This window comes from Crocodylus siamensis, chromosome 2 (assembly GCF_052110815.1).
Source record: "Crocodylus siamensis isolate JL-2025a chromosome 2, ASM5211081v1, whole genome shotgun sequence".
Classification (NCBI taxonomy): Eukaryota; Metazoa; Chordata; order Crocodylia; family Crocodylidae; genus Crocodylus; species Crocodylus siamensis.
In genome coordinates this window covers 173,238,420-173,265,825 of record NC_143396.1, presented here as the reverse complement: position 1 = coordinate 173,265,825, position 27,406 = coordinate 173,238,420, and the positions used below count along the sequence as shown (strand labels likewise).

Here is a 27,406-nt window from a genome sequence, read left to right as displayed (position 1 = left end):
CTTCCAAGTGACAGGGTCTGCAGAAGCCCTTTTTTCCCCATCTGCCTTTGTTGCAACAATTGCCTGTTGTTTTAGATAAGGACATTGCCAAAGTTATCCTAGCCTTTGTGTCTTCCCAACTTAGCTTCTCTAATATCGTCTATGTAGGACTGTCTTAGGAGGTTAATCAAAAGCTGCCCCGGCACGCTTACTTAGCAGCATTGGCCAGATGTGTGCTCCAAAGACTTTCTTGGCTTCTGATTGACACAGAGTGTCTTATGGTCTGAGATGTGATAACTAGCAGCTCAAGGATCTGCTTCATTCCTCCAGCACTCTGACAACAGTTGAAGTCAACCTGATTGATGTTATTGGTTATTTGAAAGCTAAAGACAACAGGCCAGGATTAGATAGGGGGATAACAATGGGTTTTTCTTTTTGTCTATCCATTCTCTCTTCTCTTCTCAGAGCTAACCAAGTGTGTGTCTAATATCCTGTAGGCCATTTTGTCTTCCTATTTAATTCCTTCTCTTCCCAAATATTGTAATGAAGTTCTCAACAGAACTTCCCTAAAAAAAGTCCTCTAACCCAGGGACACTCAGTACTGACTGGCTCAAGGGCTGCATGAGTTGTTAGGATTAACCAGTCACAACAGCATATACAACTGTCAGCCAAGTCTGATCGCTCATGTCGGTTCTTAGCCAGACTACAGGACCTCCATCTAACCCAGGAGGTGCACAGTCCCACCAGGGGAGACGCCTTGTTGGACCTAGTGCTGGCCACGGGTGATGACCTGGTGAGGGGGCTGCGGGTGATGGGCCACCTGGGAGACAGTGATCATCGCTTGCTGGAATTCACCATCCAGCGTAAGGTGGCAAAGGGCTGCAGCAAGGCAACAGCCCTAGACTTTAGGAGGGCTGACTTCAACAAGCTAAGGAGGATAGTTGGGGAAGCGCTGAGGACCCAGAGGGGAAGGGAATCAGATGTCGAAGGTGAGTGGTTGCTCCTTAAGGAGACGATCCTCCATGCCCAAAGGGAGGTAATCCCAACAAGGGTCAAAGGGAGCAGGAGGGCACATAAACCCCCATGGCTCACTAAGAGCATCCGGGAATGTCTCCTTGCTAAAAGGGAGGCATATACCCAATGGAGAGATGGGGTCATCGCCAAGAAGGACTATGTTATAGTCGCCCGAGGATGTAGGGGGGCAGTCAGGAGGGCCAAGGCAGAGTTGGAGATAGGACTAGCTTCCCGGATTAAGGACAATAAGAAGTCCTTCTTCAAATACATAGGGGGTAAAAAGAGGGTCCCGGGTAATGTGGGGCCCCTGCAGGACACGATGGGCAACTTAGTCATCACGCCAGATGACAAAGCTAACATATTTAACGATTTCTTTGCCTCTGTCTTCCTAAGTAGGGACCAGTTCAGCCACCTCCCTGCTGGGCCCCCCTCGGGCCCCGGGAGAGACACGCCTGGGCCAAGGGTTAGCGAGGAGTTAGTTAGGGTACTTCTGGAGAAGCTGGACGTGTTCAAGTCCGCTGGTCCGGACGATCTTCACCCTAGGGTTCTACAGGAACTGGCTGAGGTCATTGCAGGACCCCTGGCACGGCTCTATGAGCACTCGTGGTGCTCTGGCGAGGTGCCGGAGGACTGGAAGAGGGCCAATGTGGTCCCTATCTTCAAAAAGGGAAAAAAAGAGGACCCGGGAAATTACAGGCCAGTTAGTCTGACCTCAATCCCGGGTAAGCTCTTTGAAAAAATTATCCTGGCACACATCCAGGAGGGCCTTGCGGGGGAATGCATGCTCAGGGGCAACCAACATGGGTTTATCAGTGGCAGGTCTTGTCAGACCAACCTGGTGGCCTTTTACGATCAGGTCACCAAATCATTAGACGCAGGGGTTGCTGTGGATGTAGTCTTTTTGGACTTCCGGAAGGCTTTCGACACTGTCTCTCACCCTGTCCTCATCAAAAAGCTGGGAGACTGTGGTGTCGATGCCCACACGGTCAAATGGGTCGCCAACTGGTTGGAGGGCCGCACCCAGAGGGTGGTAGTGGATGGGTTCTTCTCGACCTGGAAGGATGTGGGCAGTGGGGTTCCGCAGGGCTCGGTCCTCGGGCCTGCACTGTTCAACATCTTCATCAGTGACTTGGATGAGGGGGTAGAAAGCACCCTGTTCAAGTTTGCTGATGACACTAAGATGTGGGGGGACGTGGGTGCACTAGAAGGGTGCAATAGGCTACAAGCTGACCTTGACAGGTTGCAACGGTGGGCGGATGAGAATAAGATGGGGTTTAACACTGATAAGTGCAAGGTGTTGCACATGGGGAGGAAGAACCGGCACCACACTTACAGGTTGGGGAACTCTCCTCTTGCCAGCACGGAGACGGAAAAGGATCTTGGAGTCGTCATTGACTCCACGATGAACATGGGCCGGCAGTGTGGGGAGGCAGTCAAGAAGGCCAACCGTACCCTGTCATGCATCCACAGATGCATCTCGAGCAGGTCCAGGGAGGTGATCCTCCCCCTCTATGCGGCACTGGTCAGGCCGCAGCTGGAGTACTGCGTCCAGTTCTGGGCGCCACACTTCAAGAGGGACGTGGACAATATGGAAAGAGTTCAGAGGAGGGCCACTCGTATGATCAGGGGTCAGCAGGGCAGGCCTTATGAGGATAGGCTACGGGACCTGAACCTGTTTAGCCTCCACAAGAGAAGGCTAAGGGGGGACCTTGTGGCCTGCTACAAACTGGTCAGGGGGGATCAGCAGGTATTGGGGGAGTCCCTGTTCCCCCGTGCGCTGCCAGGAGTGACCAGGAATAACGGTCACAAACTGGCGGAGGGTAAGTTTAGATTAGATATTAGGAGGCGCTACTTCACAGTCAGGGTGGCTAGGGCCTGGAACCAGCTTCCAGGGGAAGTGGTGCAGGCTCCTAGCCTGGGGATTTTTAAAAGGAAGTTAGATGAGCACCTTGCCGGGGTCATCTGACCCCGGTGCTCTTTCCTGCTAAGGCAGGGGGTCGGACTAGATGATCTACCTAGGTCCCTTCCGACTCTAGCTACTATGAAACTGTAGGTGAATTGTGGCAAGCACACTTTGGTTCAGAAGAAGATGCTATGCAGTATGAGAGCTGCAGGCAATAAACTGAAAAGCTAAGGTGTTTACAGCCTAAGTATTGCCACTTGAAACAATCCATTGTAAAGTATGACAGATAATGATTGGATTATCTCTGTCACTGTGGATACTTGGTTTGTGAGTCAGACCTACTTGTATGAGGCAACCCAACATATTATAAGACCAAACACCTGGTTGTTCTTTCTAGTTTTTCTCTTAGATTAAAGATGCCCAGATCTGCATCCAGTTCTGGGTGCTATACTTCAACAAGGACATGATGGTAGAACTTGAGAGAGTCCAAAGAAGAACCACCCGTATGATCAGAGACTTGCATGGCAAACCATATGAGGAAAGGCTGAGGGATGGGACTCTTCGGCCTAAAAAAGAGAAGGCTCAGAGGGGACTTGTTAGCAGTTTATTGCTACTTCATGGGAATACATCAGGGGCTCGGGAAACAACTGTTCATCAGGACACCCTTGGGAGAAACTAGGAGTAATGTCCGTAAACTCCTGGAAGGCCATTTCAGCCTTAACACTAGGAAAAACTTCACAATTAGGGTGTCCAGACTGTGGAATAGGCTCCCTCCAGAGGTGGTGTATTCTCAATTGCCTACCCTGGAAATCTTCAAGAGGAGACTGGATGGTCACCTTGCTGGGGTCACCTGACCCCCACTTATCTTTCCTGCCTAGTGGGGGGGCGGGGCTGGACAAGATGATCTTGCGAGGTCCCTTCCAGCCCTTACAATCTATGAATCTATGCCATTTAAACTGGATTTACAGTCAGTGAAGTGATGGGACTATGGACTGTCAAGGTATTTTTCATGTTCTCTTTCATAGTTTCTAGGGTCGGAAGGGACCTGAGTAGATCATCTAGTCTGACCCCCTGCCATGGCAGGAAAGAGTACTGGGGTCAAACGACCCCAGCAAGGTGTTCATCTAACCTCCTCTTAAAAGACCCCAGGGTAGGAGCCTGCACCACTTCTCTTGGAAGTTGGTTCCAAATCCTAGCCGCCCTGACCATGAAGTAGCGCCTCCTGATATCTAGCCTAAATCTACCCTCTGCCAGCTTGTGACAGTTATTCCTGGTCACTCCTGGTAGTGCTCGGGGGAACAGGGACTCCCCCAATGTCTGCTGATCCCCCCTGACTAGTTTATAACAAGCCACTAGATCCCCCCTCAGCCTTCTCTTCTGGAGGCTGAACAGGTTCAGGTCCTGTAGCCTCTCCTTGTAGGGCCTGCCCTGCTGCCCCCTGATCATACGTGTGGCCCTCCTCTGGACCCTCTCCACGCTGTCCACATCCCTCTTGAAGTGCAGCGCCCAGAACTGAATGCAGTACTCCAACTGCAGCCTGACCAGTGCTGCATAGAGAGGGAGGATCACCTCCCTGGACCTTCTCGAGATGCATTTGTGGATGTATGACAAGGTACAGTTGGCTTTCCTGACTGCCTCCCCACATTTCATAGATTTCATAGACATTAGGGCTGGAAGGGACCTCGGGAGATCATCGAGTCCAGCCCCCTGCCCAAAGGGCAGGAAGTCAGCTGGGGTCATAGGATCCCAGCAAGATAAGCATCCAATTTACTCTTGAAGGTGTTCAATGTAGGTGCTTGAACCACCTCCACTGGCAGACTGTTCCAGACCTTGGGGGCTCGGACAGTAAAGAAACTCTTCCTTATGTCCAGCCTGAAACGGTCTTGCAGGAGTTTGTGACCGTTCGACCTCGTCATCCCTTGGGGCGCTCTGGTGAACAAACGTTCCCCCAGATCCTGGTGGTCACCCCTGATAAACTTATAGGTGGCCATCAGATCACCCCTGAGCCTGTGCTTTTCCAGGCTAAAGAGTCCCATGGCTCTCAACCTGTCATCGTAAGATCTGTTTTCCTGACCTCTGATCATGCGCGTGGCTCTCCTCTGGACTCTCTCAAGTTTCTCCACATCCTTTTTGAATTGTGAAGCCCAATGTTCATCTTGGAGTCAATGATGACTCCAAGATCCTTTTCTGCCTCTGTGCTGACAAGAGGGTTCATGTAAGCTTTGCTTCATGTATAGAGGTCAGAAGGATCATGGTCAAGGTTACTAAGTAATTTAGGGTCTTTCAGCAGTGTGTGAGATACTTAATGGAACCTCATTTTTAGAAACCACATTGTCTGCACATTTCTAACCACAACCGTGACTCCACGGGGAACAGGCACAAGTGAAGTGGAATCTTAAAAAAAAAGGCTTTCTTAAAATGTCTGTAAAATGTCCTTATCTCATGAAAAACAAGATGATTCCAGGCCGGCAAGAAGCATGGGCTGGGTTAAGGTGGCTTGCGCACTTGTAGCCATGCATTTCCATACCTGACAATTTTTGTTTTGGTTATTTTAATGTATAACTTGTCCTAGCATCTGTTGCATGTACATTGAGAGAACTAGGTCTTCAAGACTGTGTCCAGATAAGCAGTTGATACATAAATTTTAGCTCCCCATTTAATGCCTTTTTTTGGCATGGGAATCAACAATTGGAAAAACTAATTGGACTATGAAATAAGACAGGATTCCATTAACAGGTGAAAGATTTCTAAGTAGCTTAATATTCTCATTATTTATTCACCATATAATCTGTTATGGGTCCCAACAGTGGGTATGCAGTACTTTGAAAACTATGCTGCTAATTTATGTAAGGGTTTTATTTCACATGTTCATGGCAAGTTTTATTGCCTTGCCTGCATTTTATGAGATACCATTAGAAGAAATACTTCGCAGCATTTATTGCTTAGTATTAAACCAAAAGGTTTTACTGCAGATACTCTGTGAGATCTGCTTTTGACTCGGCCCTTATTTCACTTATTAGATGTGTAAGGAATTTGTTGACTACAGCAAAGAGCCAGTTTTGCTTTGAAAAGTTTAATCCCTTAGTGTATAGCAGCCAATTGAATCTGCCAGTGACTTATCCAGAGGTATTTTTACATAGCTGGTCTGCAAATCCCATGAGCCTGTGCGACGCAGACTTCATTTGCTTGACTTGGCTTAAGTGACCAGAAGCTTCCTCAGCATAGCTGAGCTACATACAAGTCAAGAAGTGCCCTGTTTTTCATTATCAGAAACAGATATTTATGGTTTATCAAGGTTGTGGTTAGAAATGTGTCCTGAGGGGTTTGTAATGAAAATAGTAGTTAATCCCATTTGACAACTCTTTCATGACCTCTGAAAAAAGTTGGTTGGTCTGATTCCAATTTTGCAGTGGACAGGGGTGTGCTTTGCAATTAGCACTGATGCCTGCCTGTAACAGAGGGCCTGCTCGGGTCCGATCTCTGCGTGGCCTGCTCACCTGTTCTTGGGTCAACAGCCCGGTTTCTCGCCCACCACGCCTTGATCTTAATAATTCATTGATAGATGTAATTAAGCAGGAGGCTGCCCATTTTCTGCCCCAATGCCAAGGGGCGCTATCTGTTGCTCCATTCCTCCCCTACACTGCAGCCCAAGCCTCCCATATGGCATCTAGGTGTTCTCATTATCACCGGCCCCACACTGGGCCCCAGAATCCTTCTGATTGAACCCCAATCTAGAGTCCTCTCCTCGGGCGGCCTCATCCACCCTCATATAGGCTATGTAGCTCCCTGATACTATTTTTCCCCTCTCAGGTGTGTTCCCCCTGGGACCTTCGGCTACCAGCCCTGGCCAACCTCCAGGGCAGTCAGAACCCTGAGCCCTTGGCTCTTGGGCGTCCCTCGCGGTGGGCCCCTGGCCGTTTTGACCGGTCTGGTCTTGGCCCCAGCATGGGCCAGCTGAGGGTACTCTCTCGATTAGTATCAAGTCTCTAGCCCCTCATTCTCTCTAGGGGTCCACTCCCTGGGCCCTACACATAAAAGGGTAACCCACCCAGTGTTGGGGGCTAGGGGTTAAGGTGCCCCAACCTGCCTTTTGCCAGGGTGGTAACTGGCCTGGCATTTCCTGGGGGCTCCCACGCCACTGGGAGCCCCACCAGGCCACCCACTCCTGGCAGGGTACAGTTTTAGGTCGTACCCAGGACCAGGAGCCTCCCCAGCAACCTCTTGGAACACATCTCCATATTCCCTCACTAATTCTCTTGCCTGCCGCCTCTGCTCTTCTGAGTCGGGGAGCCACTTCTACTTCGTTTCCCCCTTCCCTCTCCCTCAGAGAAGGTCCTAGCTCTGCTCCATCTGGTTGAAGGGCCACATACAGGCCCTCTCATTCTTGACATGGCTTCAACATGTTAACATAGTATATCTGTTTTTTCTTTTGCTTGTCTGGCTGATACACCTTATAATCTACAGGCCTATTTGGCGTGTTATTTCATAAGGGCCTTGCCATCATGCTAGCGACTTCCTCTCCTGATCCGGCAAAAGAACCAGTACGCGGTCTCCCAATTCGAACTTCCTCTCCCGAGCCCCTCGATTGTAATAGGTTGCTTGCCACTCTTGGGCCTCCCTCAGATTTCCTAAGACTTCCCTCCGTGCTGATTCCAGGCGTTCTCTCAGTTGTATCACATGTTGAACTAGGTTCTGGTCTTTACTTTGTTGCTCTTCCCAGCTTTCTTTAACCAAATCAAGAATTCCTCTTGGCTGTCATCCGTATAATAGTTCGAAGGGGGAAATGCCAGTTGAGGCCTAGGGTGCCTCTCTTATTGCAGATAACAAGGGCAGTAGAATCTGGTCCCACTTCTGGGGACTCTCTACCACAAACTTTCTCGGCATCTGTTTCAAGGTCCTGTTAAATCGCTCCACTAGTCCGTCAGTTTGGGCGTGATACACTGTGGTCTTTAGGTGTTTGATTCCCAGTGTTTTACTCACTCCCTCGAACACCCGAGATGTAAAGTTAGTCCCTTGGTCTGTCAGCAATTCTTTAGGGAGCCCCACTCTGGAGAATATTTTCAGTAATTGCTCCACCACGTTGGGTGTGGACACCATCCACAAAGATACAGCCTCCGGATACTTTGTCGCATAGTCCAGGAGGATCAAAATAAACTGGTGCCCGGCAGTGCTTTTCACTAGTGTCCCCACAATATCCACGGCCACTCACTCAAAGGGGACTTCCATTAATGGTAGTGGTACTAATGGTGCTCTTGGAGGATGACTGGGGCTTACTGCGTATCCTGCCCTGTGTGCCAAAAAGTATTTGACTACCTCCTGTATTAACCCGGGCCAAAAAAAAATCTTCCCCTAATGCGAGCCTTAGTCTTGTCTCACCCCAAATGTCCACCCATAGGGAGCTCATGTGCCACTTTCAGTAGGGTCTTCTGGTATCGCCGGGGCACCAGCAACTGTACCACTTCCTCTTCCCTGTGTTTGCCTCGTTCAACTCTATATAGGAGATCATTCCTCACCTCAAATCGCGGGGTGGTCCGCATCAACTCTGGTCTCAGCACTTCCCCATTCCATTGGGCTAGGTGTTCCTGTAAGGCATATCAAAACCCTTCCTCTCTGCTCTGTTCCAGTCTGAAATGTTCATTCTCCCTCAGATTCGCCACATCCACCTCCCATTCTGCTTCTTCCTCTGATAGTTGTAGTTCAGACTCCCCGGTGAATGCCTCTATTGTAGGCTCATCCCCAAGGATCACCTCAGACCTTGCTATATTGCACTCTTTTTTCTTGATTCCAAGTAGTCTCCAACTGGGGCCCTCTCCTACCCTTGCATTTTCTTCAGAGGTTTTCCCCCTAGTGTACCGCCATTCTTCCTTGCCCCGCTCAAACTGTGTGCCTGAGCTATGACTGTCAGAAGCTCCGGCCGGTCACATCCGGTAGGGTAAGTGTTCAACCACTCTGACCAGCATTCAGTGTGCTTTCTCGCCCACTTGCAGAGTGACCCACACTCGGTCTTGTCTTTGTGCCTCCCCACACAAACATTGGATGGTGATCTGATCTGGTAAGGTGTCTCTCTGCACTATCGTGTGTGATGAGCCAGAATCTAACATCACCCACGTTTTCTGTCCCTCCAGTCTAACATCCACAGTCAGTGCAGACCGTTCCTCTCCTGGCTCTGGGTAAACCCTGGCATAGTACCCACAAATGCCTATGAAGGAAACTTGGTTTGTTGGTATGTCCATCGCCAAATTCTCTAGCCATGCCTGCTGTCTTTCTGCTTGTTGCGGCAGACCCTGGACCAGTTGGCACATGAGTTCCCACTCCAGTTGTTGTGTCTTTAAACCCAAGATGTGAGTCAGTCCCGTCTTTCCTGTCTTCTTCTTAGACCCAAGGGTTCTTTCTTTCATTTGGGTCACCCATTGTTTCAGGGTACACATTACCATGAGAAATTTCCTGGCCAATACACCACTATAACAGGTCGCCCTTCCCAGTGCCATCTTCCTAGTCCTCTGCACCTTGCGTGGGGCACCCTTGGATCTTTCTTTGGGGTTCTTATGTCCCACCCTATACTCGCCTGCTGCATCTTGATAGAAATTAGGATGATGTTCTTGCAAGTGGGAGGCTGCCTATTGTATTGGGTATGTTGGGGCCTTTCCCCTATGTGGGACTAACCTCTGATTTTCTCTAGCTAGGCCACCCCATCTAAACCTACTAAACAGGGTTTGACTCCAAGACTCTAGCCTTTTCCATTGTCTTAAGGCCCAGGGCCCCTTTTCCTACTCCGATCTGGAGCCTGGTCCAGAGGCCCAGGCACCAACCCCACAGCCGGAGGGCCGCAAGCCAAAAACCAGGGGAAGACCCTGAGCCTGCAGCCTCCCAGGCCACAAAAAAAACCAATACCAAAATAAAGCTGCACCACAGGCACACCAGAGCTCCCCAGCTTTTAAGATCACGCCTCTCTGGTGCCAGGGTTTGTGCCCCCTTCTCTGGGGCTTCTCGCTGCCCCCTTCTCCGGGGCTGGGTTTCCCACGCTGCCAAGGGCCACCTATGAGGCCTCCTCCAACCCCTAATAGCCTCTCCCAAACCTCCGGTCTTTTATACAACAAGAAACAAAACACAAGCCCCTGGGCTGTAACATAAATTCAAGCTGCTCGGCTATAACATTATTCCCACTGCATCAGGGGTGCTCTGGCCTCTTCCCTCTGCTTGCTCTGGGAGAGCTCCTTCCCCCATGGCTGCTGGCAGGGAACTGCCTGCCTGGCCTTAGCCTGGGAGTTATATAGGAGCCAAGCCCTGCCCCTTCCCATCAGCAGACTCCCACTGGTTGCCATAGCAACCTGCACCTGTACCTCTTCATTACTACTCCACAAGTAGCAGGCACCTCAGTGCCCTGCTATACTACCCCAGTTGGCAGCACCACCAGAGAGTACAGAGACTGAATGCAAATGGAAAAAAACAGCTGCTCTCACCTCTAGAGATGACCATACTGGAGTAGATGGATGGTAGGTTGGCAAGGCAGAGTGAAAGATCTTACACTGCTGCTTCTAAGCCTTTTACATGGATAACTCCAGGGTCTTATTCCAATTTACATTGGAGCTTATTACATGGCAATAGCAAAGTAAAAGGATCTGAGTGTCAATGAGAATCAGGTCCATCTGTCAACTGGACTCTAAAACTAGCAACTTTCAACAACATTGGGGTGTGTATGTGTGTGTGTGAGTGAGAGCTTATCAGTCCTTGGAAATTCCAAGAAATCTTTTTTCCAATATTAATATTCTTGTTTAGGGGTGCTTATTCTGTAATTAGGATATCCACATAGGTTTCTACCAGGGGTGGGCAAAATATGGCCTGCAGGTCACATCCGGCCTGCAGAGGTCCCTTGGTCCCGCCTGGCCCAGGCACCATCTGGCCTATGGCACATCCTGCTGCCCCCTGGGCATGCAGTGGGGCTGGGGTGTCTCTGCAGCTGGGCTGCCTTTCTAAGTGACCCAGGAGGCCGTAGCTCTTTCCGGCTGCTGCCTGGCCCTTCTTGCTGCAGCTGCTCAGAGCCTGCACCCAGGCTGCCCTGCGGCTCCTCTCCAGTGCCATCACTGCCCTGCTGGGTGGTCTGGAGGTGGCAGCAACAGTGATGTCAGTGGAGAGGAGCGGCAAGGCAGCCTGGGTGCAGGCAGCTGCAGCAAGAAGGGGTTAGGAGTGATGGGGAGTTGGGGGCACTCTTCCCCTGGACCCAGTGGCTGCTATCACTGCCCAGCATAGCTGGGAGGTCCAGAGCAGGTGCAGGGCAGGCTGGGATCAGGGTTGTACATGCGGGTTTCAGCAGGTCCGCTCCATTGGGCCGAGACTGGAGCGGGCACAGGGCAGGCCAGGATCGGGGCTATGCACGAGTCCCCCCACCAATACCATGGGTTTGGGGCCAGTGGCGGTGGCAGCTGGAAGGAACCACCACCGCCACCTGGAATGCCTAGAAAGGCAGGGGAGGGTGGGCTGGGGCTGTTTGCTGTTGGTGGTGGCATTTGGGCTCCAGGCTGTTGGGGCTGGGGGGGGTTCTGACCGGCTCCCCAGAACTGCTTATGTGGCCCATGGACCCAAATAATTACCTGCCCCTGGCTTATACTGAAATAACTTTATTCCATTACATTTTCCAGTCAAGACAAGCTTTTATAACTCATATATCAAAATTAAAACCATTTTCTTCAAATAAACGTCTCGTCTCAGGTGGTCCCTTGGTACCGTTGTATTTGCAGCAGCGGGGAGGGGATTATCTCTTTTTTATTTTGTAATAATTATGCCAACAACTTTCTTTCTTGGAGTTAATTGAAGCTATGAATAGCAGGCCTGAAGCAATTAATAAATGTTTAGGATTGGGAATCCAAAAAAATGACAAAGCTGATAGGGAAATACAGATTGCCCAAGCAAGGGACTAACAATAGAGGGATGGGGGTGAGGAGGGGAACACAACTAGGTTACAGGAGGTACAGTGTTAGCCAACTAAGCCCCGGGGTAAGGGGAAGGGGAGGGAGGGGGTTTGCGACGCTGAGAGAGAAAGGAGATAGATGCACACAAACCTGTTACAATGGTCCGCAATGGTGGAGGAAGTGGTTTGAAGGAAGTGCCTCAGTCCATATAGAGTCTCATTGCGGGGGTCCTCTTTGGGTGGAGCGGGTTTGTCCATGGTCAAAGAATCCTCTCAAAGTGAAGTGAACATCCATCTGGCGGGGGGGGGACGGGACACGGTGGTTCAGGCGGTTTGCTCCAGGTCCAGTCCGGCAGCGGCTCGTCTGGTGGGGTCGGTGTACTGGTGGTGGCCCGTGATGCGTTCCATGTAGATGTCACCGGACCAATGGATGGTGTCGGACACCATGAGGCAGCGCATCAGCTTGGCGTAGCGGCAGGAGACGTGGCATGCAGGACTCTCTTGTTGCTGGAGTCCCAGGCTCCGAGTGTTCCCATGATGAGCACGCTGAACATCACATCATAGCCGCGGCCCCTCAGGGTGTCGGCCTGTAGGGCATACTTCTCCCGCTTGCGAGCCTGGGCGTCGGGGAAGGCTTGGCGCTGGTTCTTGAAGGGGATGATGATGTCCATGATCACGACGTTGTTGGCCTCTTCGCTGGTGATGACTATGTCGGGTCGCATCTGGCTCTCGCAGCCCGGGATGGTATGGTTCACGGAGATCTCCCCTGCCGCGGCCAGGATAGCCCTCACCAGGCGGTCCTGGACAGCATTGTGGCAGAACTGTCAGGCTCTGGCGTGCGGCTTGCAGCTGCACAGCATGTGGGGAGGGTCTCTGCCGTGTAGCCGCACCGTCGACACCTCTTGTCCCGGTGGCTGAAGTGCACGGCCCCATTCAGAGGCAGGCAGTTGAGGCGGGTGCGGTGGGGGAAGCGCCAGTCCACTGGGCATGAAGTGGTTGCTAGCATCCCACTTCAAGGTGACATCAAAGACCTTGCCCTGGTTGGGTTTGGCCCTCAGGTCGCCAGCGTACTTGTTTCAGACAGCGTCCTTCAGGAACCTCTCCAGGAAGGTCCTCGTGCGGGGCGTCACGGTGATGCGGTCGGTGTGCGGGGCTGGTTGCAGGGAGACTACCAGCTCCTGGCGCTCCTCGGTCCAAGTCCAGGCACAGCCAATGTGTTTCCCGAGGCGGCGTGTGGCGTTGCAGGCTTGGTTCCACAGCGAGGCAAAGTCCCCGCTGTCTCGGTTGAACTCGCCCTCCAGCGAGCTGCTGAGGAAAGTGGCCAAGTCTTGTCCAGTCGGCTGCCTCGTGATCCTCTTGCGGGCGGTCTCCTCGAGGGCACTGGTGGTGATGATACTTACCATTGTGTCTGGGCAGGTCAGGAGGTGGAAGGCGTGGGTGACCACCGCGATGTTGCAGAGGACTCCTATGCAGGGGATGTTGGCGCCTCCCTGCCGGTAGGGAATGTGCAGGTCCTCGTTGCTGGCCCATAGCGGCAGGTGCAGCCACTTCTTGAGCAGTCACCGGATCTCAGTGTCCACCTTCTTGAGGGTGGCCTTGGGGACCGCCGAGCCTCTCAGGACGAACGCGACATGGGTAATGAGGAAGGTGTTCACTGCGTCTATCTTCTGCCAGGGGGCCAGCAGGGATGAGTCCAGCTTGTGGGTGTCCTGCACGATCCCGTGGATGGTCTCTTCCAGTGTCTGCTTGGCCCAGTGGGCATCCCCAGGTTGCAGTAGGCCTCACCGTCGTGCAGGTGCCTCAATGCCTGGTCCTGGATCGTGAGAGTGGAGTCCAGAAACTACAGTCAGTTTAGGCCAGAGTCTGTCCAACTTGATTCTGCTTTCCCTGGTTTACCTGCCCTAAATTTTCTTTGTTCTTAATCTTAACTGCTTTTTCTCGTAGTTGCCTTCATGGCCAAACTTTGAACTTGCACAACTTTAGCACTGTTGAGGGAAAGATGAAGGACCAAACTGGGAGTTATTCGGTTGTGATCCTGGATGGGAAAATCACTCCACATCAGTATGTTTTTAAATCAACCCTTGATCACAGAGCTGTTGCTTTCCTTGCCCGGGACAAGGCTTTGGCTTTACTCATACTTAGTGCCACAGTTTTGTTTTTAATTTGCCGGTCAGCTACATTGGTCTGGTAATAAAATTATTGACTGGTCCAAAGGGGTTGCTCTGTGTGTCTGTGTGCATGCATGCACACTTACTGTTTTTCATAAATGGTTGAAGTTCATGACATTCCTGTTCCTTTTTGGTTTTTTACCTCTTTTAAGATCACAGCTTTCAGAGGGCTGAGGATGACATGCTGCACTTGGAATGTTTGTCAGTAGCAGCAGTCCCACCAAAAGAGACAGACCACAGAGGGAGCTGATTGATACCTGCTGGGGAGGGGTGCAACTGGCCTGAACTTCACTTTGGGCTGTGGTAGTACATACTGTAGTGGCCAGAGGTTTGATGCTACAGGGGGAGATGTCACCTTTTTTGCCACCAACATGCATCTTGAACAGCCAAAAAGCTGCCATCTTTCAACAGCAATAAAAGACACTTCCCCCAGCAGCAATGAACCACTGGCCGTGCACCACTGCTGGTTTTCTGCCCTTCCTGCTGCCAGAGCTACTTAAGGAAGGTTCAGGGTGTTGGAAGAGGAGGGGACAGAGGCTGGGAGTGTGAGGGACCCCCTTAGCTCTGTTCTGGCATCCCCTTTAGGCAGTACCTGGGGCTTGTGCCCTACTCGCCCATCTGTGGTTATACCCCTGGCTGGGGCTTGGCCATCCAAGACTTTAAGATCCAATGTTTGAATTGTGGGGCAGTGCACGAATCTGCCTTGACTTAATTTTGTTGGATGTAGCAAAGCAGTGTGAACTGTGTAATCCATGACATGGGTGGGATACCTTCTGGCCTCCTCCAAACTCTCAACATATGTTCTGTCACTAGGATGTCATCACTTCTCCCTTCCAGACTTCTTAGTTGCTTGGCTGCAAACATTGTTAATGGTCATAAAATTAGTGAGTTCTTTAAAGATCTAGCTCTGACCCCTGAGTGTTGACTACAAAAATATTTTTCTTCTGTTTGCTCCAAATTATGAAGCTTTAACTTTAGAGAACTTCTCGTGCCCCATTATGTGACCAGAAAAGGAAGAGAGCCTGATCAGACTTTTTTTCTCACCAATTAAATCCACCTTGAGGCTTCTACTGTTCAATGCTAATTCATCTGCAATTTCCATCTTGCTGTGTCTCTCACATGTAAAGACTAGATAGTCTGGCAAACAAAAATGCATATTACTGTTTCACGAAATAACACAGTACTTATCTGTCCCTTATTTAATTGCAGTCATGTTGTGGGAGTTAATAACTGGGGAGGTAGCTTTACTGAGCACCACACAGTTTTTCCTTTTTGTTTTGGGGTAATACCTAGGAACACTGTCAGGAACCAGGATCCTGTCCAGGGAGCAATACTAATACAGAACAAATAGACTTTTCCTACCTCAGAGAGTTTATAGTCTAAATACATTTTCCCCAGAGGCCACTGTCGTATCAGAGAAACTGAAATAGGTGCAGGTGGCATAATCTTGTGAAGATGATTTAAAATGAAGTTAGAATAAGCAATCAGAACAATGAAAGCAACTTGGGCTTTCTTTCAGCAGGGGCTGAGTGTAAAACAGGCATACTCAGATGTAGTGCTGTCTACAGCTAGTGTGTGGGCCTGTGCTCCTGGGAAGCTGGGAGGGCATTACCACTTATGCTACTGTGTTTGGAGTTGTGAATCTCCAGCTGAAGTGAAGTCTCTTAAGAATGAGGGGGACTGGAAAAGTGGTGGCTGAGCTGATGACATCTCTTTCACAATCTTTAAACCAGAATTGTCAAATGTATTTGGCCCCATTGGCCTCATCCAAACCGCAAGGCCTCTTGTGGACTGGATGTCCCATGTCCAGATTCAGCTTCTCACCAGCAGTAGTCACCTCTACTTAATACCCCTAAAGTGGTAGGAAAGAGAAGGCCCCAAACCATATCTAAAGATAGGTCCACAGTCTAGTGCAGGGGCCAGCAGCCTTTTACAAACCATGGGCTGGAACAACCTGCCTTTGGCCCAGTGTAGTCCAGGTGGCTTTGGTAGGTCAGCACAAGGGCTTCTCCCTGTGCCCCTACTCCCCAGCTGTGGCATAGGTGCAACTTCCAGCCAGTGGGAAGCTGAGCTGGGACCAGGTATCTGCAAACTCCAGCTACACTGCTACCGCTTCTTCCCTCTCCCCCCACTGGCTATGTCACAGCAGTGCAGGTGGCAGCAGTGCAAACACAGGTTCCAGCTGTTTAGCCCTGGTGTAACTTCCCATCAACTGGAAGCTGCACCTGTACTGTAGCCAGGAAGCAGGGGGCCGGGGGAAGCAGCAGCTTCATAGGCGTAGCTCCCTAGATGCCTGGCTTTAGCATGGTGTTGACAAAGCTCCCTGCTGCTGACATACTGCTGAAACCACTCAGCCTATGTCAGACCAGAATTGGGAAGATGGAGAGAAGCAGCAGTGGTGCAGGCACAGCTGGAAAGTTCCTAGTGGAAAGTTCCTAGCCTTAGTGCAGCTCCTTGATGCCCAGCCCCAGTGTGGGCATGGGCATGGTTATATGCATGACTAGGCCCAGTGGCCCCATGGGCTGGATCTGGCCTGTGGGCCATATGTTGCTGATCCCTGCTGTAGCATTAACTCCTTCGCTACTGGCAGCTGTAGCGAAAAGCCGCACAGACCAGATGGTCCACCTCCGCAGGCCAGATCCAGCTTGTGGGCTGTATGGTTGACACCCTTGCTTGAAATAAATACAGCCTTGTTCTCTTCTGCTGTTCAGTGTGTCTTGTTAATTGTTCCTTTGATGCAGGGCTGCCGCCAAAGGTCTTTCTCTCAGTTTAATGGAGCGTCTAATTCAGAAATATGGCGAGAGCATCGTGAGGATGCTGACTGTACAATATCGGATGCATCAAGCCATAATGCAGTGGGCTTCCACAGAAATGTATGGTGGCCGACTTACAGCTCACCCTTCTGTGGCTCATCATTTGCTGAAGTAAGTGATCTGCCTTATTCTCTTCCACCCCTTTAACAGAGTTGCGGTATGAAAGGGACTTTGTCAGTTCATGTTTATGCCAGCTTGCAATTTTTACTTTGTTTGCAGTAGATTCTTGTTTTAACCATTCAATTTTGTCTTGATTTCATTTTGCAAACATTGATTTTGTTTTCTCGCATGCTGCTTATGGAATGGAAGCCCATAGGACTGTGTTCTGTTCGCTGCTTTGTTTGCAAAGGGGAGAGAGAAGTCCTCCCGCAACTCGTTATAATCTGAGAAGGCCTCATGCACAGCCACCTGAAACAAAACTCCTGCTCAGAACAGAGAGATCTGAACATTTACCAGCTTACACACCTATTGAGACAGATCTATAAATGGATTTTCAAAACGGGGGGTTTTTTTAAGCTTGCCTGTCAAGTCTTTCAGAGTCTTCATTTTGGGGCTGATCCTGCTTCCCAGACTTGAGGGAGGTTTTTATGATTGATTTTAGTGAAGAGGCAAGATCGCTCCCTCAGTGAATTATTATGTTTCCTTTACAGCACATTAGGCTCCAGTAGAGAATGGGGCTTCACTGTGCAAGGCAGTATACATACAATACAAGCACGTTTTGTCCTGTGTTTGTAGAGTGCCCAGTGCTGGGCCCAGATCCTGTCCAGATTCTTAGTCCCGAATAGAGGCTTGTAAGTACTCCCTTTATATTAAACAACAAATAATAACAGTATGCAGTCTCTATCTGAAGAGCTACCAATTTAAACAGACAAAACAGACAAAGGGTTGGGAAAAGGAAGTATTATTGTTTCCTTCAGAGGGGGAGCACAGAAGTAGAGGACAATTTAATAACCAAGGTCCCACTGGAATTCTGTAGCGCAGAGCAGGGAATTTAACAGAGATCTCCTAAACACCAGTCCAGTACCTTAACCACAGTCTCTGCATTAATGCAGTAAGGATGTCACTTGAAAGATTGACTATTTTCCCAATACTTAATCAGTAGTAAGTATTCTAAATATTTACTCTGTGCTACCATCTAGAAGGTCCAATCAGCATCAGGATGGAAGCAGGCACAGGGAGCTGTCCATTGTGCTAGGAGCTGTACAGATGTTGAAAAGAGACAATTACTGCCGCAATGGTTTTTTCCAGTCTAATTAGGCCAGAGTTCCTGGAAGGAGCTCAGCACTGGTATTAATGGGAAATCCTGTGGTTTTTTTCTAAGTTATTGTTAGGTAGGGTTAGTGAGGTTTCTTTATTTCCTTTGAGAATGATAAAACCTACGTTGAACCAGCTTTGAAAATCTTTACTGCAAACTCTGTCACCTGAAAAGTAAACTTGCACATGAGCAGCTTTGAAAATCATTCCAAAGATGAAAAGTCCCTGTGCACCCCCCACCTCCCCACGCCTAGATCGTCCTGCTCACAAGGTGATATACCGAGTGACACGATCAATTTATGCTTATATATTTCAGGCCTGCTGGGTCAGTTGTTTGTGATGATTTCCCTTTTCCCTTTGTAATTTAGCAGAATGGACTACTGCCTCATTTATATCAAGTGTTCACCAACATCCACCACAGTCAGTACTAACTGGAAACTTTAAGATTATGTCTGGGAATAAAGTTAACTCAGTAGCTCATGTTCCTTTGGTCAGAGCCATGCAAGCATAAAATACTGTAGGGCCATGAACATGGAGTGCTTTAAATTACTACGGGCTTTTTTTTTTTTTAAGTGGCATCTAGAATTTGGAAAACATATCTAACAGAGAATGACAGCTTTATGGTAGATCACATTTTAGGTTTAAATCACTTGAGAGATTATCTCACTCCATAATATTCATGTTTGTGTCAATGACATGCTGTGTGAGAATAGTATAAAAATAGCATGAAGTATGAAACTGCCATCAATTAAAATGAGTTGTTGCTGTGAATGAAGAAAAATGTTACCAATGCCAGGACACTAAGGGTCCAATTCAGCATGCATTGCTGTCTATGGAAAGACTCTCTGGATAAGGCCTTTCACCAGTAACTTTCCTTTCTCATTTACCTGCTTGCTACTTGTATAGAACACCCAAGTGCACCTCACCTTTATTGTTTGTATTCATGGGCCACACCATCAGCTGGTATAAATCAGCATAGCTCCACAGGCATCAATGACAGTGACTTATGCTAGCTAAGGATCCAGCACAGTGTATTACGTACTATGCCTAAATAACTAACAAAAGAAAAAAACCTTAGAGCTACAGTCCTAGAATCATAGAGAAGTAGGACTGGAAGAGGCCTCCAGAGGCCAACTATTTCAACCCTCTACCTGACGCATGCCTATACAAAACCATCCTGTACAAATCAGTACTCTAAACTCTTCACAAAACTGCCTTTAACCGTGACACAACACAAGGCATAACACCCTAATCTGTCACAGGTTAAGCAGGAGGACCATGGCAGCCAGTGTCTGTTTCTATAAAATGTTGTTAATATACACTCAAGAGATCCCAGATAAAAGGCACATCCCCTGCTACAGTCCTTCAACCAGGATTGCACAGGCAGACCTTGTACAGAGCTCTTAACTGATATGAAAGGGACTCTGTGATGAGTGTGGATATGGTTCCAGGAACAGAGCTTTAAGGTCTATCAGCAAGTCCTGTGCCTCAAATTGCTCTTGTGTACTGGGCTTTTTGCTTTTCCATTTTATTTAACAAATTGTTTGCAGGTACATGCACACAAAACACTGCATTTTCTCAGATGCACCCCCTCCCTGAATAAGATATGCACCTTATTTTTGAAAGCCCGAATGAAGAAAAAAAAATCTTTCCTTAAAAATTCTGGTAAGTATGGTATTTTCTGAGAGAAAACACAGGGAGCCACAGTCTCGGGCGACCAAAACATTGTGGCTGCTCTGTTAACCCCTTAGCTACAAGATGCCCCTTATGCTGCAGATATAAGCCAAACTGACTGCCCTCTCTTCTCTTCTCTTCTCTTCTCTTCTCTTCTCTTCTCTTCTCTTCTCTTCTCTTCTCTCCTCTTCTCTCTTCTCTTCTCTTCTCTCTTCTCTTCTCTTCTCTTCTCTTCTCTTCTCAAGCGGGGTGGGCTGCTAGCAGCACCTGCCAGATCAGTTGAAGGCCTGATCTTACTTAGCACAGGGTCTACCCAACTGATTCAGCAGGACTCACTGCCTTGGCATCTGGGGCTTGGCTCTGGTTTAGAAATACAATAGAGCTGAACCGGAGGTGCTGGAAAAGAGGCTCCTACTAAGTCAGTACCAGCTTCTACAGTAGAAGCCCCTACCATGGGGGAAGAGAATATATCTGTAGCCAGCAGCTAGCCCCACATGTTCACTCTGCTGTCCCCTGTGCAGCTTGTGCAGTGTACTTCTCTGCTCTAGGCTTTTGGTGCAGAAGCTACTGTTACTGTATTTCCTTGCTTGAAACATTCACCTTATTTTCTAGCTGATTTTAGGGGAAAAAAGGTACATGTTGCATGTCAAAAAAATACAGTACTGCTACCTCTCCTCTCCAAAAAATGAAAACAAGGAAAAACCATTAAGCAGGCAGCTAATTGAAAGAGGTGGTGGTTTTACATGGGAAGAACTTGTCAGATTTCACTATTTTGATCTTTGCGGGTGAAGATGTAAAAGGCCTGCCTTCTCATGCTGTCTAGTTAATGCGGCTGCTTATTGTATAAGTACACAGACAGGGTTTGCTACCAGCACTGTATCTGTTCACACAACAGACATCAATGGTTCTCTCTCTGTGGTTTCAGCAGAGGCATTGCGCTTTACATCTCATTGTATTATCAGCTCACAAAAGCGCTTTCACGCAATGCTTCTGCAAATGCATGTAAGTAACTTTACTCCTTCATGAGAAACTCTGTTAACTTCAAGTGAGTAAAATTATTTATTAAGCGTTTTTGGGGTCCAGGCCTTAAAACATCAGTGCTGATGATGTCAGCACAACTCCCCAGAGAGAGCCTGCATATCTTATTTCAGATATGAAGCAGTCCTGAAATTCCTCAGTGTTGTAGCACTTCTAAATAACAAATGGTGGCTCTTATCTTAATGATGGGAACATCTTTCTGAAAGGAGGAGTGAATGCATACATCAGACAGAAGGGCGATGCCATGATCCTACAAATAACAGAGTTAGTCGCAGTGTAGAATATGTACACGACAGCAGAAAAGCAGTATGATTAGTGGAATATTACAGAATAAAAAAATGGAAAAAAGAGCATCCTATAATTACCATAAACATACTAGATTTACTTAAGTACAGCAGAACTCCTAAACCCTAATCCTTCCATCAGATCTGCTAACAGTCCTGCTGGAGCCCCTAACAGGTGTGGGAAGCCATACTGGCAGTCCCTATAACCAGCCCAAAGCCCAAGATATTCTCTGTGTATTCCTAGGGAACTGGATGGCTTGGGACCTATGGACACTTGTATTTAGGGTTCTGGTACAAATCCAGGTCCCTTTATGAAATTTGAGGCCATCTAACAATTATTGGTGGCCTGTGCCATATGATTTGGCTAGCTCTGCTTCCTAGTGGATAATTAGGTAGACTTTAGGCCAAGCAGTAATGACAGTGTCAGTCTTTAAGTAGAAGCACCCTACAGGGAAGCAGGAGAGGACTAACAGCTTTTGGAAGCTGTTGTCTGTTAGTATGTGAAAGCTGTGGGCTGTAGGCCACTCCAGTCAGGCCCTCGGCATCATGACAAATTCTTAAATCTGGTATTTTGCTTTTCTTTTTACTTTCTCCAAGTTCAGGTAAATGTTGATTGGATTAATTTAGCTATCCTGCATCCTGGCAAGACTGGGGAAGGACAAGATTTCATCCTTCATTTCCCCCAAGATAGAGAGGGATATTGGAAACTTTTCTAGTTGGACTAAACCTTGTGAGATGCTACACAGGTGAAGATGAAGCAACCTAACCATCAAAAGTATGCCCCTTCCATTTACCTGGTTAGCATTTTCAAAGCTAAACCACCCTCCCTGAAATTTCACATGTACAGTTGTGTGCAAAGATAGAATTTACTGGGACTTTGGGGACCAAATCAGGCAACGTGTTTGGGAGTATCCTGACTTTAAAAACTGTTGTATCCATATCATGTCCCATTGACTACAAAAGGAGCTGCTAGAAGTCAGTAGGAGCTGCTACAGGTGCAGCAGATTTTACCTTATGGCGACAGTGCCTTTGGATAAGGGCAAATGAAAAATTATAGTGAGTTATAATGGAAGAGCTGCTTTGTGTGCTTGCACTTACCTTCTGCCAATTGGAAGCTAAACCGTGTAGTTTTCCCTCAGTCTGAAAACAAACATCTCATTTGACCAGGGACTCATTGTCCCAGGGTTTGATCCAGATCAGAACAGACACAACAAACATTTACTTTACGTGTCACCCAACCAAGCTGCAATGCTGCTCCTTCACCAGGAGGTGGCTAGCAAGAGCCTGACAGGCACAATGACCTGCAGTGACTGGATTTAACTTCAATAACTGTACAGACATACAACTGCATATCCTGGGGAGAAAGTGTTAGTACATTTTTCCTGGCATACACTGGGGGGACTTGGACAATGGACACATACACTTGTACAATCCCAGAACAAAATTCTTTCTCCTAGGACAAATGCAGGGTCTCGTCACAGACTCAGTGAAACAGGCTTAGGGTACTATAGTGTAGTTTTCATTTACTGTGGATTATGTACAGACACATGGAGAGTTGCCACATGGAGAGAGCAGCCGATGTACAATAAGTCTCCATCCCTTCTTAACTCACTTACATTTCTTTGCCTCTACCCCTTTATTAAAAACACCAAACTATTTGAAAGTATGAAAATACAGTGTTAATGTTCCACTAAATCTATGGGGCCCTGTGGGCTGGATGGGCAACGTGGGACTGGTTCATAAGTCAAATCTAGAGTGTGGAGCTGTGTCCTCTGGCCCACAGGGTTGGAATTAGATGGCAGCAACATTAATTGCTGCATCTCCTGGAGCCACAGAACTGCCACTTCTCCTGCCACCAAATTTCCAGTTTCATGGGCCAGGTGACTCACCTCCACACTCTGGATCTGGCCCACAGGGCTTGACACAGGTCTGGAAATTTGGCAGGATGGCAAGTAGTGGCAATATTACTTGCTGCAGCTCTGCAATTACTAGCAATTAATATAGCAATTAATACTGCCACTGCTTCCCATGCTGCCAAATTTCTGGACCTGTAGGAAGCCCCACAAGCTGGATGACATATCTCTTTGGGACAGATAGTGGTCACCCTTGCACTATACCATTACCTTTGCCATGAAGAAAGTCTGTCTTTCCATAACAACTGAAACTCATGCTTCAGGTCGATTTTAGGTTGTTAGGATGCTTGATCCTTTGTCTTTATTTTTTTGCTTTTCTTATTTTTTAAGAGTAAATTGAATTGAATTAAAAAAATAGGCAAATCCCCTCCCTTCAGGAATATTTCCTATTTCCCTCAATTTCTTGATGCAAATTTACAATTTTCAGTCTCACTTCAGTTTTTTGGCTGGGAGTTTTACACACAGTTTGAAGACTGCTTGCAGAGATGATTCTGAGGTCATGTGGGCTTCCCTGTTTTGCATCCAGCACATCAGGTACATACAAGCAATAGCAGGCAGTACGTGAAGTCAGCTGATGTGACTGTTTCTTGGGTGCCAGGCGTAGGTTGGAGAAGATCTGAAGGCTTGGCTTGCTGCTGTGAGTCAGAGACGTTGCAACAAAACAGAAAAAGTAAAGGAACCCTGAAATATTTATGCTGCAATAATTAGCTATCGGTTGCTACTTTAAACACAGCATAAATGATAGGACCAGTGGGTATGCATGAAAGCTACTGGGAAAAGCTTTCCAGCCAGACCATAGGCAACAGTTTCTGTGTGGAGGAAAGTGAATGGAAGTGGCTTTCTGAGCAAGGCTGAAACTTAAACCGTTAGGAAATGCCTAGAGTAGAACAAAAGCACTGCTCAATGTGGCCCTCCCTGTGCAAAGGTCTTGGTGGGAGATGGCTTTGCATGGACAGGCTGGCATCCCAGCAGGGGAGCCATAGGAGTGCCCACACTCCAGGTTCTGAACCCTGGAGATCAGGGAAATGAATGCCAGCTTCTTGAAAGGGACTGTGCCACTTGGAGTGCAGCCCCTTTAAAAGCTACCTGAGCTCCAAAATTGGCTGATGTGTTATGCAAGTACAGTAAATTATGCCAGCTCACTTATCAGTACTCTTCTCCTATTCTCTGGTTGTTTGACTACTTACCTGTAGGATACTGCCAGAGTTGTACTGTGTTGTATTGTGTCGGGTTGTTCTGTGTCTATCATAATGGGGCCCTGATCCAGGCTTAGAGTTGTTAGGCACTGTCATAATAAGATAGTTCACAGTCATACCCATGCAGCACATTTTGGGGAGTTTTAGTGAAATGGGGTTGGTTGTATCAAAAGGATAGGCTTTCTCTACTCCTGGCATCCCTTCTTGGTCCTAGAGTTTCTTAAGGAACAAACGGTTCTTTCCAGACCTTCTTTTGAGTCTTACCAGCAAGTGATAGCACTCTTAGAAAGCCAGAGAGTTGGGCTAATAAGAGGAAGCTCCCATGCCTGTCCACTGTCATAGAGGTCTCTGAAGCCAGAGAGTGGTATCATCACCACTGACTGGCTGCAAATAATAAGCCTATTCCTGTTGACATGTCATAGCCACTCTTCTGGCCCTGAGAAGACAGTGACAAGGCAGAGTAACCCCCCAGAGATTGACAGCTGGGCAGAACAGGTCATTCAGAGTGGCTCCAGATGTGCATCCAAGAGTCATGCTTAGGCTGTCTCTTAGAAGAGCTCAGGAGTGGTGCTGGGGAGCAGGCACCCAGGTCTGCTCCAAGCTGTCTACTCTACCTAATGGCTGGGTCTCTGGTGTGTGTGAGTAGGTGGGGCATATTTTGTGATGATCCTGGGGTTAGAGGGAAATCATATGGACACAGCCTCTGAAGGCATGAAATTGGCATAAAACTATAAGAGTTTTAAAATATAGCACATTTTAGATTCCCTTTGTTGGCCGTCTGCATTCTGAGATTTAAGACTACATTTTGACCACATTATCAAGATTTTCTTTGCCATCAGATGGGCTAGAAACTTACTGAAAATATTCTCCCCTGATCACATGGCTCCAAGATCGGAAGTCCCAAGTATCAAGAGACGTGGGATCAAAATCACAGGCTGTCCCCAAGAAGCACTTTATGCCCACCGTTACTATGTTCCACTAATTCTTTGGTAAACAAGATGCTGGAGATTAGACCAGATTACATCAGACATGGGGTGCTGGCTACAGTGACTGTCTTGACTTCAGGGCAAGATACTTTCATTGCAGCCCAGACTGGCTTATAGCACTGGTACTTCACCTTTGTCTCCAGAGGTAAGCCTTTCAATAAACACCGCAGATGGTTGTTTCCCCAAGGTAACAACATGTGCTGCTGCAACCTCTCCTCTCTCAGAAGAGGGTGATTTTTCTCTCTTGAAAGATATATCAGCTGATGATTCTGCGGAAGCAAATGTTCCCAAGTTTGAGATTGTTGGGAACAGAAAGAGGCTGCAAGTGTATTCTTTGCCTGCTAGGAGTACTCAAAGAATTGTTTTAATAACCTTGTCTGTGTGAGGCAAGCCTTTCAGTAGATGCCAGTTTGAGGGAGAGCAGGGCAGATACAGAATACATATAAAGTGAGCATTGGAAGGGACCCCAGGAGGTAATCTAGTCCAACCCCCTGCTCGAAGCAGGATTATCCCCTACTAGATCATCCCAGCCAAGGCTTTGTCTAGCTGGGTCTTAAAAACTTCCAAGGATGGAGAGTGCACCAAAAGCTGGGTAACTGTTTAAGGTTTGTGTTTAGCAAAGGAATATATCTGTCCTCCGGATCTGAGGAGAGGAAGTATTTCAGTGAGAGGTGGTGATGTATCTTTGCTCAGAACCTGGGAGGGGATGGGGGGTGAGGGGAGAAGGACTGTGGATGGCAATTTCATAGACATTAGGGCTGGAAGGGACCTCGGGAGATCATTGAGTCCAGCCCCCTGCCCAAAGGGCAGGAAGTCAGCTGGGGTCATAGGATCCCAGCAAGATAAGCATCCAATTTACTCCTGAAGGTGTTCAGTATAGGTGCTTGAACCACCTCCGCTGGCAGACTGTTCCAGACCTCGGGGGCTCGGACAGTAAAGAAATTCTTCCTTATGTCCAGCCTGAAACGGTCTTGCAGGGGTTTGTGACCGTTCGACCTTGTCATCCCTTGGGGGCTCTGGTGAACAAACATTCCCCCAGATCCTGGTGGTCACCCCTGATAAACTTATAGGTGGCCATCAGATCATCCCTGAGCCTACGCTTTTTCAGGCTAAAGAGTCCCATGGCTCTCAGCCTGTCATCGTAAGATCTGTTTTCCTGACGTCTGATCATGCGCGTGGCTCTCCTCTGGACTCTCTCAAGCTTCTCCACATCCTTTTTGAATTGTGGAGCCCAAAACTGGACGCAGTACTCCAGCTGCGGCCTCACCAAGGCCGAGTACAAGGGGAGAGTGATGTCCCGGGATTTGCTCGAGAAGCATCTATGGATGCAAGCCAGCATTTTGGTCGCTTTATTAGCCGCAGCATCGCGTTGCAGGCTCATGTTCATCTTGTGGTCAATGATGACCCCCAAGTCTCTTTCTTCTGTAGTGCTAACCAACGTAGCACTGCCGAGCCTATAAGGGTGCTGCAGGTTTTTCCTCCCAAGGTGGAGAACCTTGCATTTTTCGGTGTTAAACACCATGAGGTTCTTGTCTGCCCATTTGCTGAGCTTGTCCAGGTCAGCCTGGATCACCCGCCTATCTTCTGGCGTGGATGCTTTGCCCCAAAGTTTGGTGTCATCGGCGAACTTGGCCAGTCCACTCCTGACTTCGTTAATGAAGATGTTGAACAGTATGGGTCCAAGGACAGAGCCTTGAGGGACCCCACTGGTCACAGGGCACCACGATGAGTGACTGCCATCAATCACAACCCTCTGGGTCCGACCACGAAGCCAATTTCCCAGCCAGCGGATCGTGGTGGAGCCAAGGCCACAACTGGGCAGTTTGGCCAAGAGGCGATCATGGGATACCAGATCAAAAGCTTTTTTGAAGTCAAGATATATGACATCAATCTCTTCTCCCTTGTCCAGATGATAGGTCACCTGGTCATAGAAGGAAATGAGATTGGTCAAACAAGACCGACCCGCAACAAACCCGTGCTGGCTATCCCTTAGAATGTTAGCCTGGGCCAGTCCCTCAAGGATGGCCCTAAACCCTCTCCCATTGCCCCAAACCTCTTGCATGTTTGCAAGAAACAAGCACTTTCAGAGCCATGTTGGGTGTGCAGACAATCTCTGCCAGATCCTGCCAACCGCTTCCTTCAGCAGAAAAACTTAAACCAGGATGAGGGTTGTGCATTAGGTTTTCCACCAGGCTGTCCTCCTACTTAGTGTTTCTGCCTGGGTTTGACTCATGAGCCAGGAAAAACCTTAGCTAGGATTTTTCTGAGTAGACTCTTGT

General features: G+C 48.4%; 1 protein-coding gene across 1 annotated transcript in view; it reads left to right on the top strand.

Moving 5' to 3' along the window:
- The window catches only part of IGHMBP2 (immunoglobulin mu DNA binding protein 2), a 129,345-nt gene that overhangs the window by 59,224 nt on the left and 42,715 nt on the right, over positions 1 to 27,406 (top strand). Inside the window, exon 9 of the mRNA XM_090032338.1 lies at positions 16,711 to 16,893. Coding sequence (XP_089888464.1) covers positions 16,711 to 16,893 — 183 coding nt within the window. The remainder of the gene's footprint in view (positions 1 to 16,710; positions 16,894 to 27,406) is intronic.